Source organism: Buceros rhinoceros, unplaced genomic scaffold (genome assembly GCF_000710305.1).
Source record: "Buceros rhinoceros silvestris isolate BGI_N320 unplaced genomic scaffold, ASM71030v1 scaffold8189, whole genome shotgun sequence".
In the NCBI taxonomy this organism is placed as follows: Eukaryota; Metazoa; Chordata; class Aves; order Bucerotiformes; family Bucerotidae; genus Buceros; species Buceros rhinoceros.
Genome location: NW_010429717.1, coordinates 86,868 through 105,046, shown reverse-complemented (window position 1 = coordinate 105,046; position 18,179 = coordinate 86,868). Strand labels below are relative to the sequence as shown.

Sequence of the window (18,179 nt, the reverse complement as noted above, 5' to 3'; positions counted from 1 at the left end):
CCTTTTTTTTTTCTTTTTTTTTTCTTTTTTTATTTATTTTCACTCCGGGTGCCCTGAATTAAAGTAATGAGACATACTGTACTAATCCTTATTTTACACACTAGTGTTAAGAGTAACAGTGCTGTTTCACATACATCACAGCTTCTAGAAATAAAGACATATGGGTATGACATACCTCATTTTTGGGATTATTTAACCCTTCGTAACCTAGAACATATAATAGCTCTGTAAGAAAGGACTGTCCAGTGTCACAAGCAGACTAGAAACCAGAGTGAGGTCAAATGAGTCTGGGAGCACCATGGTAAGATATAACCCATCTGGAGGCCAGTCATGTGTTTTATTTCCACATCAGGTAGGTGTGCAGGCAGATCAGCCGTGGAAACCAGGCTTTGGCTGATGCGTTGGATAAATGTGAGCATCAACAGCAAATGAGAAAAATGACGATTTTCTGCCAAGTGCTGTAAGTAATCTCTTCCTGCACTGAGTGCATGGTGGTCAGCCCTGGTGGTCAGGGCCTGGGCACCAGGGTTCAAGTCCCAAATTTACCACTAACTTAAAAGCAAGGGCAAATCACATAATGCTTCTCCTTAGAAAACCTGGATAATGTTTAATCATTTTAAAAAGTATTTCATATACTAAAATAATTGTGTCATATACATGTAAGTGTTCTCCAAAATTAAATGTTCCAAATGGCAGTTAACCCTCTGTAGTACATGAGTGCGTTGTCTCAAGCCTTGAAAAAGAAACAAGGAAAACCAAGTGTAAAGAGCCTGCACTTTCCTTATTTAGTAATAAAGCACATGACGGTGTCCTGGGCTACAGTATTCACAACTAACAAGTAGTTCTGGTCTGGACCCTGGACAATGAAGGGTTAACGGATTCGCACTATACCTTGCTGAACATGTTTAACCTGCTGATCATTTGGAAAATAGTACTGGTGCTTTTCAAAATTCAGATTTGGTCCATCAGATCAGTCTTTGGCTGACTTCCCTTTTTGTAATAATACTGTATATAACCTGGCATTCAGCAGTGTTAAAGCTGTCAATCTACACCTCAGCATTAGGAGCTCTAATTATTTTTTTTTTGTAAAATTAGAAAGACTTAATGACCTTACAGTGATATGCATGCACTGTCCTTTTTTAAAGTATGATATCTTGTTTATTTTATTTTATTTTTTTATAAAACGTCCCTATTAGTGAATTTTTGAAAAAAAAAAATCCACCACTACTCTATGCTACAGATAAACTTGGTGAAATGGCTCTAGCATATTTAAAAAGAGTTTGCCCAAAAAAAAGCATGCCTAGGGAGTCATTGTGACAGTGCAAAATACATTTATGTACATCCCTCTTACAAAAACACCAATATGTTAGCATTCCGTGAAGCATGCTAGTTTTCTGAAAAAAAATTCTATAACAGAGTGAAATAGCAGCCCCAATAGATAACATTTGTTTTTCTTCAGGACAAACAAAAAAAAGTTTTTTTAGTTTTGTTTTTTTCTTTTTTTTTAAGCTACTGGAGAAATATCACTAATACATACAGATATAAAAGCAGCATAGAAAGATACAGGTTTCTCACCAACTAGGAATAAAGAAGACTAAATGTGAGCATGGTTAAACTACAATGCATCTTCACATTTGTCCAACACATTTACAAGAAAAACACCATTGGGAAACCTCACAGGACAGAAGTGTTTTAACACCAAGAGAACTACTAGGGGGGGTTTTCTTTCTTTTTTTTTTTCTTTTTTTTTTCTTAATTAAAAATCCAAACAGGATGGTGTGGAAAGAATTTGGAAAGGGGCTGGAGCTGGAGCCACCATATTATTAACTATTATTATTAATTTTCAGTACAAAAATGAATGAGCTGGAATAGACCCGATTGTCATACTCTGTGTAACCTTGCACAAAAAGTGAAGAAATGTTGAAAGGTTTAGCTGGAGCAGCTGGCTGATGTCAAAGCCGCCAGGATGCTAATTAACTGCAGGCTGTGTCCCTTATTTCTGTATTTAAAAGGAGGAAAAAAAAAAAGCCTTTTGTATTATGGCATTTTTTTCTTTGCTGCTGTAGTCCTATATCCCACTGCAAATCATCTTTCATTTTTCATTCTGTTGACCTGGATATTATTTTATTTCTTTCAGAAACAGGAAAAAAAAAAAGAACATCTGTGTCTCCTTCCAATCTGCTGCACATCTGCGCGTTTTGATGCGGGTCTTCAAAGTTCAGTCAGTAACCCACGGACGCCATTCATTTTCTTGTTAAAATGTCTACTGCTGTATCCAATGCTCATGCCCTTGAGGGTTATTTTTTTCTCTCTCTCTCTTTTTTGTGTTTTTTTTTTTTTTTTTAATTTCCATTATTGTTATAAAGAACATTGTGACTTTAATATTAGCATTTTGCTTTCAACAGCAATTAGCAATCTCTTGGTTTGCTGTTTGGTAAAGCATCTGTTAATGAGGTCATCTAGTTTAAAATCCCAGCTACTGGAAAATAACAGGGAGGAGGTCAAATCTATCATTTTGTGTATATTCTCTGTTCTCTTTTCAGTTTTCTAAAGAAAAGATATCTTTGTTATCCACAATAAGTCATTATGACCCGTTACTGGCCTTCTGTATTTTCTACCACCTCAAGATACAGTAAGTTCGTTCTTATTGAAGTATTGAAATATGACAGTTCAGTCAAAATCTTTGCGCATCTGAGGATGAGGAATTGGTTTCATTTTTTGTTGTGTTTTTGTTTTCAGAGTTTCAAGTTCAGTTTTAACGAGGAGTTGCCTCTATGGTGGATGGGGTTCCCGGGGTAGTGGACCTAGGAGTGGCTGCTGGTGGAGTGTCGATGGGGCTCCCAGCCCCGCTGCTGGGCGTCACGGAGGAGCTCACTGCTGGTGTTTCTCCCTGCTGCTGGGCTTGGAGGGTCTGTCCACAGATGTGATGGTGCTTCTCCCAGTCCTTATGCTGGCAAAATGAGCCACAGTACCGTGCTGTGTTGCAACCACTGCAGGTTTCACTAGCTTTCCGGCCACAGTTCCAGCAACTCTAGAAGCAAAAGAGGAGGGGGAGAGATGGGAGAAATTAGCTAGTGTCAAAAATTTTATATTTAAATCAACTGACAGGCAACTGCTAGTCATCCCTCTGCCTAGTGATGCTTGAGGCATCAGTAGGTGCTACCTAGTGCGGCTGAACCTGTTCCACAGCAGCTCCAGTCATCTGGGGGACTCTGGACATCAGAAACTGGGCAAAACAAAAAGCAGCTACTTGCCTGTCTCAGCGATGCAAACTGCAAGTACACCCTCATCTCCAGTCACCAGAAGCATGCTAAAAGGAAGTTTCAACAGAACTTCAGATAGCTTCTCTGCCAGATCTATTAAAACAAATAATGAACGATGCATACAAAAAAACCCCTGTTTCTCCCTAAGTGGAGAGGGACTACTGCAAGACAAGAAAGGGAGAAAAAGATCCAACACACAGGTAAGACTTGTTACTGCAAGAAACCTTCAATTTTAATTGTCTGAGTAATGCCATTTGACTCAGTGGCACTTCTGGCAGTGAATAGTTAAGCTGGAGCCTGAATCTTTGGCAGGATGGAGAAGCCACCGCAGAATATGCATGCTATTCACTTTCACACACTCTACAGCTATGCCAGCTGGATGCTGGAACATGGCCAATCTTTAAGTGATACTCCTCAACTACATAAAAAATATTTCCCAATTTCAGAATCAAACAAAGACCGAAATCCAAATCAATACTTCAAGGAAATTAGACATTTAATCAGAGTAAAGTGGCTTCGTTACATGCGTTAGCTTCATCCTCCCCCTTTTTGCTGGTTTTATCTTTTTTGGTGGGTCGGTGTTTGCGGGTTTTTTGGCACAAGCACGTACTGGCAGATGGGGGGAAGAGTAACTGTCCAGTGCTCAGTTGCTCTTTTGAGATTGAAATCAGACTTACATGGCATTCTCAATTCATGCTGATTAAGCACACAGACTAAACCAGGTAATTACAGATACATGTGTTGGGGACTTTCTTTTTTTAATTCATAAAATTGTTCCCATCTTTAAAAACACTTTTTAAAAAAGGTCGAATTATCAACACACAGAAACAGATGTTTCTGGTAGTTAAATGCCTGGAATTCAGACTCCTTGTCTGGTTTCACCTGGTTTTGATTCAGTATTAATTGTTACAGGTTCATTTTGCTCAAACTCTGTCCAGTGCTGGAGGTAAAAACCACCTTTGGAAATGGATAGCTGTACTATTTTCAAACACCTTTTTCTTAAAAGACCTTTTATCGCTACAATGAAAAAATAATTATAAGTGATTTAAAACACTGTACGTGAACATGTGTACACACAGACATATTTATGCGTACACCAAAATGACCTGGCAAGTTTGTATTAGCATTTCGAAGAGATACAATACCTCATCCTACTGACCAGAAAGAGAACAAATGCTGGTATCCTGGGTACTCCTTCCTTTCTATACTAATATTTCTCAATGGTCATATTGTACTTGTGAAAGTTTCATTTTGCCAGCTTGATGCTTGCACTGTGATCGGCAACTACAGTGTCACTCCGCTCCAGCCGTGCTTGCACAGAAATTACACCTACTGTCATGCCTGCTGACCCCCTTGTTTCCATCTAAATTGCCAGCCCTGGGTTTGGCCTATGTTTCCCTTTATCCTCCCATCTGAAAACAAATACACATGTACAAAAGCTTCCCATGCAGACTTTTCTGAAAAGACACCTTTCCCCACATGGAATAACGCTGCTGTCAGCCAGCACCTGCCTAGGTGCAGGAATCGCTCCCTTGTGCAGATTCGATTGCAACATTGAAGTGCGTGCTTTAATTGTGCTGGAATTATTACAAGGATGTAAAACTTTTTCCATTTAAATATCTGTTTAGTTAATATATGCCAACTTCTGTGGAATCTTCGTTTTGCTTCCCTTTTTGGGGAAGACCTATCTGCACCAACAGAACCGTCTCCAGACATGACCAGAGCCACTGTGCGGTATTTCCGTATCTTAGCACAAGATCTACATTGATGTCAGAAAAGTAATTTAATTTTAACAGTATTGGTTCAACTTTCTTATTAAAATAGTCATCAATTAACCACCAGCCTGTACAGAACATGAAAAGTGATTCATAAGTGCAAGACTTTAATGAAGCGACAAAGCTCTAAGCTGGCTCCTTACATGATTACTTAATGTGTCCTACATTTGTCTGGTATGTGATTTTGTCCACTGGACATATTATTTCTAATTTAACAGGTCATTACAGCTTTAGTGTAATTGTGGGAACAAAAGCACATAAAATACATGAATTTCAAAATAAATTTTACAGCTCACATTTATGCAACAGCTTACTGCATTTAAAAATTACTACAGTGCAAATTAGTGTAAACAAGCACTCATGCCATGGGGAGGAAGCCTGCACTGTGACAGTAGCTGGATGTGACATGCAGAACTTCCTAACCTATACAGCCCTCACCATTGTGGCCATTCATTGGTCCTTCCCCACACGTGAATAGTGAAAAACTGCAGTAAAGATCAGGCTCAGGCACTGCAGCACCCTTTGGCAACAGATGCCTTCTGTTCACATTGCTTGGCTGAGCGCTCTAGAGCCCAAACTCTACTGAAGAAAAGCCAGACCTGAAACGCCAGCTAGTAGCCTGGGCTGTGCTTCACACACCCCTGTTCACATATTTCCGGACGATCCAGATACCAAGGACAGAGCTTGTGCTCACTATGAGATTGAGCATGCTCAAGGTATCCTCTCTTTTGGGAAGCTCTAGCAGGTACCAGTAAAATAGACCACCCTGGCTAAACTGTGTAGACAGACAGCATCTCAGGTAACAGGGGACCACAGGGGACCAATGTCATGCTGGTGACAAGGTGGCAATCATCATACAAGGGCACAACTATAGACTGCTTTACACATGATCTAGAGACTCTCCTCCTAGCACTGGCAAGACTTGGCCTGGAGTCCTGTCCAGGTTGGGATGATTCACTTCAAATACAGCAAATCAAGTAAAACAAATAAGACTTGGAAAGAACCCAGAGAAAGTAGGCCAACATAATCAGAAGTCGGATAAACACAAGCTATGAGAAAGGACTGAACAAACTCAGACTATTAAACCTAAGGAGAGGCGGTAGCCTGAGATGGAGGCACCCAAAGATCTTGGAGGCTACTGCAGTGAAATAGACAATGACCATGGATGAACAGGAAAAGTAACAGAATCAAACATCTGCAAGAAAAGCTGCAAAGCAATGTTATGAGAAATCTTTTTAAGAACAAGCAGAAATTGCCTAGAGGCGCTGGAGAATCTCCATCACTAAAGCACAGGAAAAGGAGGTATCTTACAGGAATGATACATGTAGAGTTGATCATGCACTGGGAAAGGAATAGCAGATCTTTGAAAGCCTCTCCTGGTCTACCTCCTCTGTCTTTAGGTAGTGACCTACTGTACTGCACTTGCAGCTTGTGCTTTATAGACTTCCAGATGTAGCTGAAACTATGGGGACTGGGTTACAGTTTAACTCTGCATTGATTTTCCTGTGAAACAGTGAGGTTACACAAAAGGCCAGATTCTCAGACACATAATTCAATTTAACTTCACTACCTTAAAAATGGATTAATTCAATGAATTTTGGCTAAATTACACCAGATGGGAATCTCACTCCAAATTTATGCCACCGATCATATTTCATCCTCCTCTTTCAACCGACAAGGAACATCAGTGTTAGGTCAGAGCCTTATCTGAGGTCAGACTTCTAATTCTCATGCACTTAAGCTTCCATCTTCAAACAACAGAACTCAGAAACTTCTGTTTGCCATAATGAAAATTCTTAAAAACAAATGGTCTCCGTTTCTGTGGTCTCCAGTACCAGGACACATACTTGTCAATAATTTTGCCCATCCAATCACTTTCATCTTTGAAATATTCAAACACAATTGAATATTTGATTTCCTCTCTCATCTCCAACTGAGACTCGGTGTAGAGCTTGCTTGAAGACAAAAAAGCCAAAAACCCAAGTAGACTGCGACATTCAAAGAGAAGATGTACTCTGAAATGCTGCAACACAGTATCGCAAACACTGCCCTGTCACCTTTGACAAAGTATGAATTGCCCTAGTTTACCAGGAAAGCAAGCACGGCTGGGTATGAAGAACGCAGGTTTTTCCTGATTCTGCAATGCTCGCGGCATTCAAAACTATCACTGTTAATCACAAGAGAAAGAACATCTAGAAATCACTAAAACCACAGTGGCTTAAATGAGGACTATATGAGCCACTGAACACCAGTGCAAAAAAAAAAAAAAAGTAAAGTTTTTTAAGAAAATTCTATCCAAGTTCCCTTGGAAAGGGAAACACAATGGTTCTATGGAAATTCCCACGCTGTGTCAAAATGCAGAACTCTGTACAAAGGTACTCAAACCTTTAGATGCTTTTAGTGAAGTGACACCTATCACTGAACACTCCAGGCTTGCTCAAGCCACTGTTTATTGTCTGAACTGTATCTATGTTCACACAAGTCAGCATAAGAGAAACTAAATCCTGAAAACAGACATGTGGAGAAGCACACAGAAGAGACGTGGAAGCCAGCTAGCCAGGCTTAGCTTAGCAGTCTGGGGCAGTGCCAATGCTCACGTCACATCTGGACTGATCCTGTGCAGAACACACGGCTCTGGCACCTCTGTAGCACCCATCACTGCAGGGGATGATGTGCTACTTTCTACAAGCTGACCAGCCAAAAAAATTAAACATTAGCTGACACAGGCATTAAATTTAATAACAGCCTAAAAACTAGGCTAGCCTGAAAAACAGCATCTGATGCTCAGAGTCAGGTTTGTTGGCACAGTCCTGGTCTCAACGGATTGGTCAGCAGAGATTGAACCCAGCTGTCTTCAAAATGTCAGGTACATGTGATATTCACATACCACATAAAGCTCTGCAACATAAAGAAGCCCTAACATTACACATCTCTTAAAAGCAGAATTGGACCAGTTATATACTGGTTTTATCTAAGCAGATGTCAACACCTGCTTTAAACAGAGAGAACCGTAACATTTGTGTTCCTTCCAGTCCCCAGCCCTCACCCTACTCAAAAGTGAGGAACAACACTTGAGTGTCCAATTTTTCAGTGGCATTTTATACCAGAACAGAAAGACAGATGTTTTGATGATTTCCATCCCCCCCCATCCTTTCAATCTGGGCAGCCAGTCTCTTTGTTAAGCTGTTCTCTCTTACTATTAAAATTGATTTGCACAACAGTACATTGCAGCTAAAGCAAGCATGGCAGTCATTAAAGAGTAGGCTGCTCACACATGTTTCTGTACTACACGTCAACTACTGATGAATGGGTCATCTTTTGTCGAGTGACTGTAAGGAAATGGTAAAGAAATTTTTTGTGGTTCAGGAATAGCCATGCTGACAGGTAGGCCTTCTTTTGTCCTTCTACTTCTCAACAGCAGCGTGCTCTGTTAGCTGTCTTCAACCAATCTCTCATTAGAATAACAGAAAATAATTAACATGTCCTGGTCAGCTGCAAGGGCGTATGCTGAGAAACTATGGAAATCTTTAGATAGTAAATGTCCAGAGAGTATAAATGAAGCAGTGGCACTGCAAGTTAAATCATATTGAACAATTCAAACATAAGCAGAGAACAATGGTTTGACAAGGGATCAGGTCAAGGTCAGAAATTAAAACTGTATTATGTAATATGGTAATTCTTAAAATATTGCAGACCACTTCTTAAAAGTCAAGATGTTTCCAAATAACACACGTCCCCTATCAGTCTTCTCACTGTCCTTGGCTCCCTTTACTTTGCTCCAGTCAGCTCAACATGCCCAACTTCACTCCTCTCTTGCAGACAATCTCGCACTCAGGGATGCTACTTTTTCTGGGTTAAAAACAAAGTGAAACAAACCACAAAACACTCCAAAAGAAACCAGAAAAAACACACACCACCACAAAATCCCCCTACAACAATAAAAAAACCAAAACCATTCTACTTCTCTTTGTGAGACCTCTGAAAGGTCTTGGATGAGATGATTACATATAATCTTTAAATTACAATAATTTTAAAAATCTTGAGTCTTAGTAATACTTATCACTTTGAGCTCTGGAGAAGACTGCAGTAAAAATCATGCCACAAAGATCCCGCAGCAGAACAGCTTCAAGAAGCCTCAGCTAGGTCCAGGTTGCATTTTACTGAATTACAAATGAAAAAGCGGTAAGGAAGAAACCTTGCCAATATACAGGAAGTGACCACATCAGATGAAAATTATATCTGATGCATTAGAAAACTGGTGCCAAATTCCCATCTCCATTCATAGTTTCAACAGCCAAAGGAATAAATGACACCCATGGGAGAAATATTTTCTGTCAGGAACTGCATGGAGATTACCTAACAGCCTATACTGAGCTCTCTTGCAGGCCTTGGTGTAACGTCCTGCCAAGGATAAGAAATGAGGAGTGATGCTGAGCCTCCCTCTAGACCTCCAAGACTGTAGAATCTGCTCTTCACCATTCTTGTATTTGGAACTGGAAATATTCTAGCCCTGGAAATATTACTCCAGTAATCTATGTTTCTGGAAGTGTTCTGCTGGAAGTTGTAAACAGAGAGAAGCTTATGGAGAATTAAAACATAGAGAAATGAGGAAGGATGTTCACAAATAAATGAATACCAAAACAAAAGTTTTATTTCTCAACCCCAAAAAACACAAGGTCTCATCTCCAAAGGGACGTCACTTTGCAGACAGTGGCAAACTGATCTCCTGTCCTCAGAGATGAAGGAAAAGTCTGGCCCAGTATTAAAAGAGTTATCCAGAATAAGTCAGCCTGAGTTAACAGGTAATCACGCAAAGCATTGCCTTCAGTGTTTGGAGTTTAGCATAATTAGAAGCCAAAGAGGAACTAATTATAAAAACTTAATAGGCACATCTAACTCTCAAATAAGCATCACTGTCATCTCCCTTCACAATTAATTAAGCATCTGTAAACACAAACCGGAAGAACTATTTGTCTTTTTTTAAAAGTCCTGTTTCCATGCAGTGAACAACCTCATCATCAACTCTTCTGAAGAAGTACAGATGTCTGATGTTACACAGCTTTTTCCAAAACTATGACTGAGCAGGACTTAATTACAGCAGAACACTAACTCTCTATAGATCTCTCTGGATGCGCGCTTGGCTGTGGAAGAAAGGGCTGTATGTACATCCTCTGTCCTGCCTGCACTGTATCAGTTCACTAAATAGATTTAATTTGTTGTTTCCTCTAAAGGCATTAATTTACCTTCGGAATGTTGGTTTTAACAATATGAGTCTCTTGTCTACATACACACACAAAATAACAGCTCTTTAGTTACGCTAAGTCAGACAAATGCCCCTTCTATGAACATACTACAAGAAAAATATCCTTGAGTATCTCAGATACAAAATGTCAATAGATTGAATTTATGTCTCATTTAATCTACGATGGAACAGTTAGTGCTTAAAGGGTGCATACGCTTCCCCTAGTCCAGTTCTTCCTGAGAAACTTTCTGATGCTGAAAATCAATTTCTTTTGTCTCCTCGTAATTCATCTGCTACACATTAAGGACGAACTCTGGGCATTCAGTGATCCCACAATGGTCTTTCATCTCCAGAGAAGCCTGGTATGAATTAAAATCTTATGATACCTCAAATTATGGATGCGTACTGCAGCATGCCACTGACTTATCTGCTCATGATTTTTGCCAGTTATCTCAGCACGCTGCAGCTAGCTCATGTGCGTTTTTCAGCCTAAGTAACTCTTCTACAACGCTGCCCATCCAGGCCATGAAAAGCGGCCTAGCATACACAAATACGTGTCCCCACACAACAGGTACCGCTAGCTACTCTTTTTTCCAACTCCCTGCCATGTAGAATTTAGATTAAAAAGCGTTTTACTAGTCAAGATCTTAGTACAAGAAATACTTTATCAAAGTAATGTTCTTTTGTTTGAGAGACCTCGAGAGATGAAGATTATATACAAGTAACTTTTAACTGATGTCACTTCTTTGTCATGTCTGTTTTTAAGGGCAGTTTTAATTTAGGATGTTGCTTCCCTCTAACAGACATAAAATTTAATTGCTAATCTAGACTGCTGCAGCTCTAGACAAACACACGCCACTCTTTCGCTCCCAGCTTTCATCCAGTTGTACTGCTGGATGTCCCATACCGTAGCGATTCAAGGCTTCCACTCTCAGGTCTGAAAGTACATCAAGGCTTAACATTCTTGTTTTACTCCTTGTTGCTCTTTCAGTCTGTTTTCCTCCTTCTAAATGGTGTCTGTCCACTCCTCAACTCTCAAATATTCCCTGCAGCCAAAGTAACATATTCAAAATAAGAAAACACTTGCAAATCTACACTCACATTCTGTCCTGCAGGAACAATCACCTTTTGCTAATCGCTTCTACATCCAACAAGCTTTTAGCCACCTTGCTCTACAACCCTTAAATGAATCATGTCTTTGTTTAAATTAGATTTGTGTGAAATACCTCCACCACACAATCTTGCTATCTATACTAGCTTGAAGAAATTTATAATAAAGCTACTGAAAAGCTAAATTATATGGAACTCCAAACAATGGTTAGAAGATGAGAACACAACTCAGGTTCACTAGCTACTCTGGGCTCAGATTACAACAGAGCCAAGAAAATTTCCAAGAAAATTCAGTGCACACCTGAAATACGCATCTGAAGGAACCGTGCAAACAGTTAATAGCAGGCATTGAACTCCCATGCCACATGAATCAGATACACCTATGAGCCCACTCAGACACACCTATGGTTTTCCACCACAGGTGACGCCTGCTCAGCAAAGACCTTACCTCGCTCGAATCCTCCTGCTGATTGATAACAGCTAGTGCGTCCTCTGCAGCCTGGCGCTTGGCTTCGGCAACAGTACGCTCCATCTTGGCTCTCTCTGAAGTGATCATGTCGTGAGCTTTCCGCTCTGCCTCTGACACTGCCTTCTGCAACTCGGCCATTGCCTGACGCTTTACTTCATTGACAGCTTCTTCTGCAAAGGAGGAAAGAAATCCTCGTCAGCACAGGACTTTTGGCACAGGGCTACATAGGACTGGTGTGTGAAATGCAGCAGATACTCTATTGTATTGACAGTCTTCGTTTTAAGGAGAAGGACACAGAGGAACCTGGTTCCTCAAGATTCTTCAAGACCACCCAGGTGCTTCTACTTCCCCATCACCAAAGCCTCTAACATTTCTGATGTCTCTTGCTATCTTGATTTACAATCAGTACTTCTTTAAGTACAGCCATTTCAGATCTCTTACATGTTACATTTGTAATCTTTATGAACATTTTACTTGGAAAATCGGTTTTGCAGCTCACCAGATCTATTAATATGTTTGGCAAAAATTATTATTTAAGACTTTCTCAAAAATCTATCTTTAAGCTCTAGAAATTAAGACAGGATTTATAGTCATTAAGAATTTTTTCCCCGTATGTTAACAAATAAATACATTAAGTTAAAAAAAGTCCAAGAGTTTATTTAAAAAAATTAAACCAGTGGTCTAATATCTTTTCCTGGACATACAGTTTTACAAGCCAAAACTAAAATTTGTTTATGAACATTCACTTGACCTCTTGATCTCTCCTATAAGCCCATGTTTACACTGCGAGGACTTGACTTCCTGGCTCTGCCGAGCTCTTGAGCACACCACAGCCAGCAGGGCTTCAGTGCACGCTTATTCCTGAGCAGGGGCACACGGCTTCATTAAACCCAAACCTCCACACTTCTCGTGGAACAACTAAGTCAGTATGAGCCATTTCTTCTCTATATACTAGTGTCATATCTTTCATTCCGGATTAACACGAATCGTCACAAATTAGTTATTTGGGTTTTGATGCAGGAAGAGTGCAAAGACTTTACTAATGAACAGTCTTTTAATTGACAACTAAAACAACTAATTTTTTTTTAATTAACTGCTCTAATTAACAAGGAAACCATCCTCCCCCTGAATTAGTTTATCTAATTTTCATCTTTATTCAAAGCAAAATGACAATGATTAATTGAAAATTTAATAAGCAGTAATTATTAACTTGGCAAACCTAGTACCAATTAACACTCTATTAAAACTAATTATGACATGTTTCATTCAAGTGTTTGCACCTAATTGTTTCATCCACTTAAAAACCACCTTAATTAAATGTTCTGTTTAATTAAAAACATAGATGTCTAATAAAAATGTTTTACTGTAGATTAAAATCTAAGTATCGCAACCATGTTACAGGTTTGAGTTTTAGTCCATATATTTAGCCCATGTATTTTTTTGTGATGCACATGCACACAGACCTAACTCTTACATAGAGACACTCACTCTCTTATGTCTCATAGCTCTGCACTTTTATTTAAAAAAATAAGGGCTACCTGAAGTCTCCATTTTCAGTTATTAAACAAATTACACTAAAGACTTAACTTTAAGCCATGTACTGACTAAAACAGAATTAATTAAAATGAACAAAGGGTTCTATTAATCTATGTGTGTGTGTGTGTGTTATGTGTGAGAGATGTTTCAACTGAAGTTGAAGGGGGGTGGGGGTGGGATTTAGAGATAAAACTTAATGCCTTCATTTTTTACGAAGCTGACAATATGCCCTTATATTACCCTACCATAAATGTTGTTTAGGGGAAAGCCTCAGGAGACAAAAAAAATCATACTCTTCATCCATACAGCCAAGGCTTAATTTACTTTCAATATTCAAGGTGAATTAAAATTCTATCCAAGTGGCAATACAGGACAATAATTTTTGCTTACGATCAAAGCTACAGCTAGACTAATTGTATATGCAAATCAGGCAATTTATATTTAAATTATGCATTCCTATTCTAGTCCCACAGGCACACACAGATCAGCAAAGGGAACTGGTAGGACATTTGCAAGGTGCTTGAATATTTATTACCAACTGCAAACATTCAGTGATCCTGAGAAAAGAAATATACACAGGCAAATATACAGATGCAATTTTATTATCGTTTTCATAAAAATGAGGCAACTTAAATACAGTCGTTTTGTGTCTATGAACTGCAGTTACTAACAAAGACGATTTCTTTGAGAAAATCTGTATTCTGCTGATATTTGCTATGAATAGAAATGATCTCTCTATGGCATGATGCACTTTCATTACATCATATAAATTCAGTTTTACATTGTGTTTGAGGTGATTAGAAATGCCAATTTAAACTACTATTTTAAACAGAAGCACAATACTTCAACATTTTACAGAGACTTCCAATTTTACAGTTTTTCATCCTACATAATCTACTTCTTTTCAGTCCCAATATAGAAACTGAACCTTAGAATATAACTATAACTTCTATATTGCGTGTGTTTTACAAAGCTTCTGCGAGTGTCAAGATGCTAAAAGTGCTTACGAGGACAGATGTCTCACTGGTATTTTTTAACTGACATAAACTATGGTTTGGACTTTAATATTTCCATTAACTTCAACAACAGAATTTGCGTCATCCTATACTAAGTGTGAAAACAAACAGTTGAAATATGTCAGGGGGGTCAGTCACAAAGCATCAGCATTATTTCAGTATATTATGAACTCATCAACACCCAAAGCAACCAGACAAAATTTCCTATCACTGATTTTCTGCACTTCTTCTCAAAATAAAGGTTTCCACTACCTACTGCTATTTTATAGACATAGGATGCAGGTTTCATAGTTTCATATAACAATAAAAACTGTAATGTCTGTGCAGGAAAAGTTATGGGTAGCAGTGAAGAAGATTTTACTTGCTTTGACAATGCCAAGCTATGAAGACCAAGAATGATACCAACACTCTTCCCTTCCCTCCTTTTCCAGAGAAGGAAGAGTGATTAGATTCCAGTATCAGGCAATACCAGAAAACATAAACCCGGAGGTTTTTAAACCAAGTATCTAACTGCATCCTCCATTTTCCCACTAATGCTAAGCCTTCTTGGCACAAATTCATTGTCATTCATTCAATGCAACTGAAATCTTCCTTCTCTTTGGGTAGCACTAACTCATGAGAGAAGCTCCAGGGAGCAAACAGCCTGTACGGAATAGGCATTACTCAGCGTGATCACAGGTCCTTGGAACTGACTCGGGAGAGGTACTTCATCATTCAGTGCTGTAAACAGCCCAACATGATGATTCACCAGCCAGCTGCTGGTCACCCACCTCACAGCATGGGCACATTTGGTCCATATGATGAGAAAAGAAAGGTGTGGCGGGCAGGGGTGCAGGTCTGTGCCACCATGACGTTTCGCCACCATGAAACTGGCAATGAAGGCCATTGGCAGTTGGTGACATGAGTTATCTCAGCTTCATACCCCAAAATATACCATCTCTTTCTCAGGACTACGCCGGACAATGTGCGGGGGGCCCTTTGGTGTTTGTCTGATGAAGTATGGTCATTCCACAACTGTTTGGAAACTCCAGAGTTTCCATCTAGACTGCCATGAGTGATAGGCCTTGCTAAGTGATCGGGGGTGGCTGGAAGACAGTTACCTCATGACACAGGAAGAAGCTAAGTCAGCAGCCCACAGTGAGCCTGGGATACCCTCAGTATTTCAAAGATTAAGAGGTATTCCCAGAGAGCGAGCCACCCAACCTGTGATCTGACTGATACTCTTTACATGCCCGTCTCTCCCTTGACTATTGAGGGACACCAAGAACTTGGCTTGGACCCTTCATCTACGTATCTGTAATTCAATGAGGTGAGTCAGGGCACTGATGACTCCTTTCTGCTGATGTGTGAAACTGAATTGGGTTGACATACTTTTAATTCACAAGGTGCTTGCTCCAACAACCACAAAAGCACTGAGATGGAATCTATAAATCTCCAAAAGTTTAAAGTGAATCCCTTTTTCACGTGCTTCTGAGGTTCTTTATGAACCGTTTTTATGCCAAATGATTTCAGATCAGTAGATTCAGCATCCCAATCAGATGTTTATACTTGATTCAGCCGTCCTCACATTGGTCTTTACAGACATTTGAGATACGAAGATATCCACACTGAGCCAGCAGAAATGACTTGGAAGAGATCTGCAGCCTTCTTGACTGGCAGTTGCAGCTCAGCCAGGAAATTACAGAGCATCACGAATGGCACTAGAGACCTATTCTTATAGAGATGAATTGCACTTTTCCTGCTTCGAACTGATTATGAAATTGTGGAGATCTCCAACTTCAGTGCACCCTCCTGAAAATGAAGGCCCATGATTTATGGAAAGCAGGATGCTTTCTGATGTTTTACTACTCTTAGTAACAGATACAGGTACGCATCCTGCAGAGAGTTAGACTTCCCTTATTCACAATTCACAGGCATGCTCAGTTAATAGTTAATACAAGGAATCCAATTTAAACACACATCAGCATGAAAATAAGAGACTGAAAATGGGACCAAAGGAAAAACTTTGTTTCAAAGGAACTGATGAAATATGTGTTCACAGGATGACACGTCACAGCTCCTCTTACACTACCATTTGTGGGTATACACAATGAGAATGCATATCCGATTTTATAACAGAAGTCAAAAGCGTCCATTAACTTGTGTTGCTAGCTTATGAAGAAACTTTTTTTCCTTTAGTGTACTGCATCTAGGAGTCATAAATGACCTGACAACATCAAAACCTAGACTTTGCAAGAGGAATAATGTTCCTGAAGTTCAACTGAATAACACTCCTCTTATGGAAATTTCCTGGAACTGCATATTTTTTTCTCATTTTTCATTTAAGATGTTAACATAAATATGGCAAAACAAACTATAAAAATACTTTGGGGCACTGAGTAGCACTTTCCTTGGACAATATAAAAAACTAGGTATGAAATACGGAAAGTATGTAAATTGCTTTGTTATTTTTCACAGAAAATGTAATAGTTCCGAAAATAATTAACATATTGACAAAAGGAGACTTTACATCATAAACACACATCAAACAAAAAACACAGCTACTTGCCAGATGCAACAATATGCCAGCATGACATTTTTACACCTATGTTCTGTATCTAGTCTAGAACAGACCAAAAAGCAGCAAGAGTTACAGGAGTCTTGATCAGAAAGCATGAGAACTGCTGTCTATCTGCCATTTAAACATTAACTCTTGCTCAGACAGCTGACGCAGACTTGATGGTGTTACATGTGCTCAAAGGTGGGGGGTGTGGTGTAGGTAGTGGTATGAGTGTATATTTAAAAGCTCAACTACCTCACTGGAGTTCAAGAGCTACCTCCTGGCCCCTCTGAAAACAAGGAAGCTCTAGTATCAATGTCAAAAGAGAAAAGGTTTAGCTCCAGCACCGAACTGGGATCCTCCCCAGTAAACTCCTGTGCTCAGGCACTTTCAGAGTGTTGAAGATAACTCCTCACAACCGCAATATCTGCTCATGGTGCTTTCCAAGATCTAGGAAGACGCTGTCACTGCCCATGCCACCACCCACAGCAGCTGCAGAGATGTGATGTTGCTTACTTCTTCGAAAACTTTGCAGGTTTATGAGCGCAGTCAACACTGGGGGCTGACAGGCATAAAATATTTTTTAAATTAAGAACGGTTATAATGCATAGCTAAGCCTTTTCTTTAACAAGTATACTTAGGGTTTTTTCCTCTCCTTCGGGAATTCTTACCTTAACTAAGTAAGAACCTTGAAGCTTAAAACAAAAATTCCACGCAAACATTTTTTGTGAAATTGCTAACAGACTGAAACTTTAGTATATAAAGTTCCAGCCTGAAACCACTATAAACCCTGAAAAGTGGGGTCCTTAATGGAAGTACCGGTATCCCCCAACTACAACAGCAGATGCTTCTGTTATAGAGATTATTTCATGTTCTGATCAATTCCAGTTTAAGATTATTAAATACAATTTCTTTAGGTTTACTAGTAAACCTTTTTCTTTCTTTCTTTTTTTTCCTCACATCAGTGCATTAACAACTGCGCACAGCTGCCAGAAGACTGAGCTGGTGTTTTTAAACAGTTCTTACCAGCTTTCTTCCAGATCTCCTCTGGCACATATCCAGACGCAGGCCTGTGAAGGAATTCCCGATGCGATTCTGCAGGAGGAGGGGTTGTGCAGGGGAAAAGAAAAAAGCATCATAAGCAACGCTTAAAGAAGTAACTTTTCCTTTTACTTACCACTCAGACAAAAAAAAAAAAAAAAAAAAATAAAGGGAATTTTTTTCTTTTA

The 18,179-nt window shown here is 39.4% G+C and overlaps 1 protein-coding gene across 2 annotated transcripts in view; it reads right to left on the bottom strand.

The window, feature by feature from the left end:
* Positions 1-1,082: 1,082 nt before the first annotated feature.
* RUNX1T1 (runt-related transcription factor 1; translocated to, 1 (cyclin D-related)) overlaps positions 1,083-18,179 on the bottom strand; it is a 91,876-nt gene continuing 74,779 nt past the window's right edge. For both annotated transcript variants that reach the window (XM_010142748.1, XM_010142749.1), the window contains exons 9-11: positions 17,977-18,045; positions 11,839-12,029; positions 1,083-3,031 (exon numbers count right to left, since the gene is read on the bottom strand). In XM_010142748.1, coding sequence (XP_010141050.1) covers positions 2,756-3,031; positions 11,839-12,029; positions 17,977-18,045 — 536 coding nt within the window. In that variant the 3' untranslated portion in view covers positions 1,083-2,755. The remainder of the gene's footprint in view (positions 3,032-11,838; positions 12,030-17,976; positions 18,046-18,179) is intronic.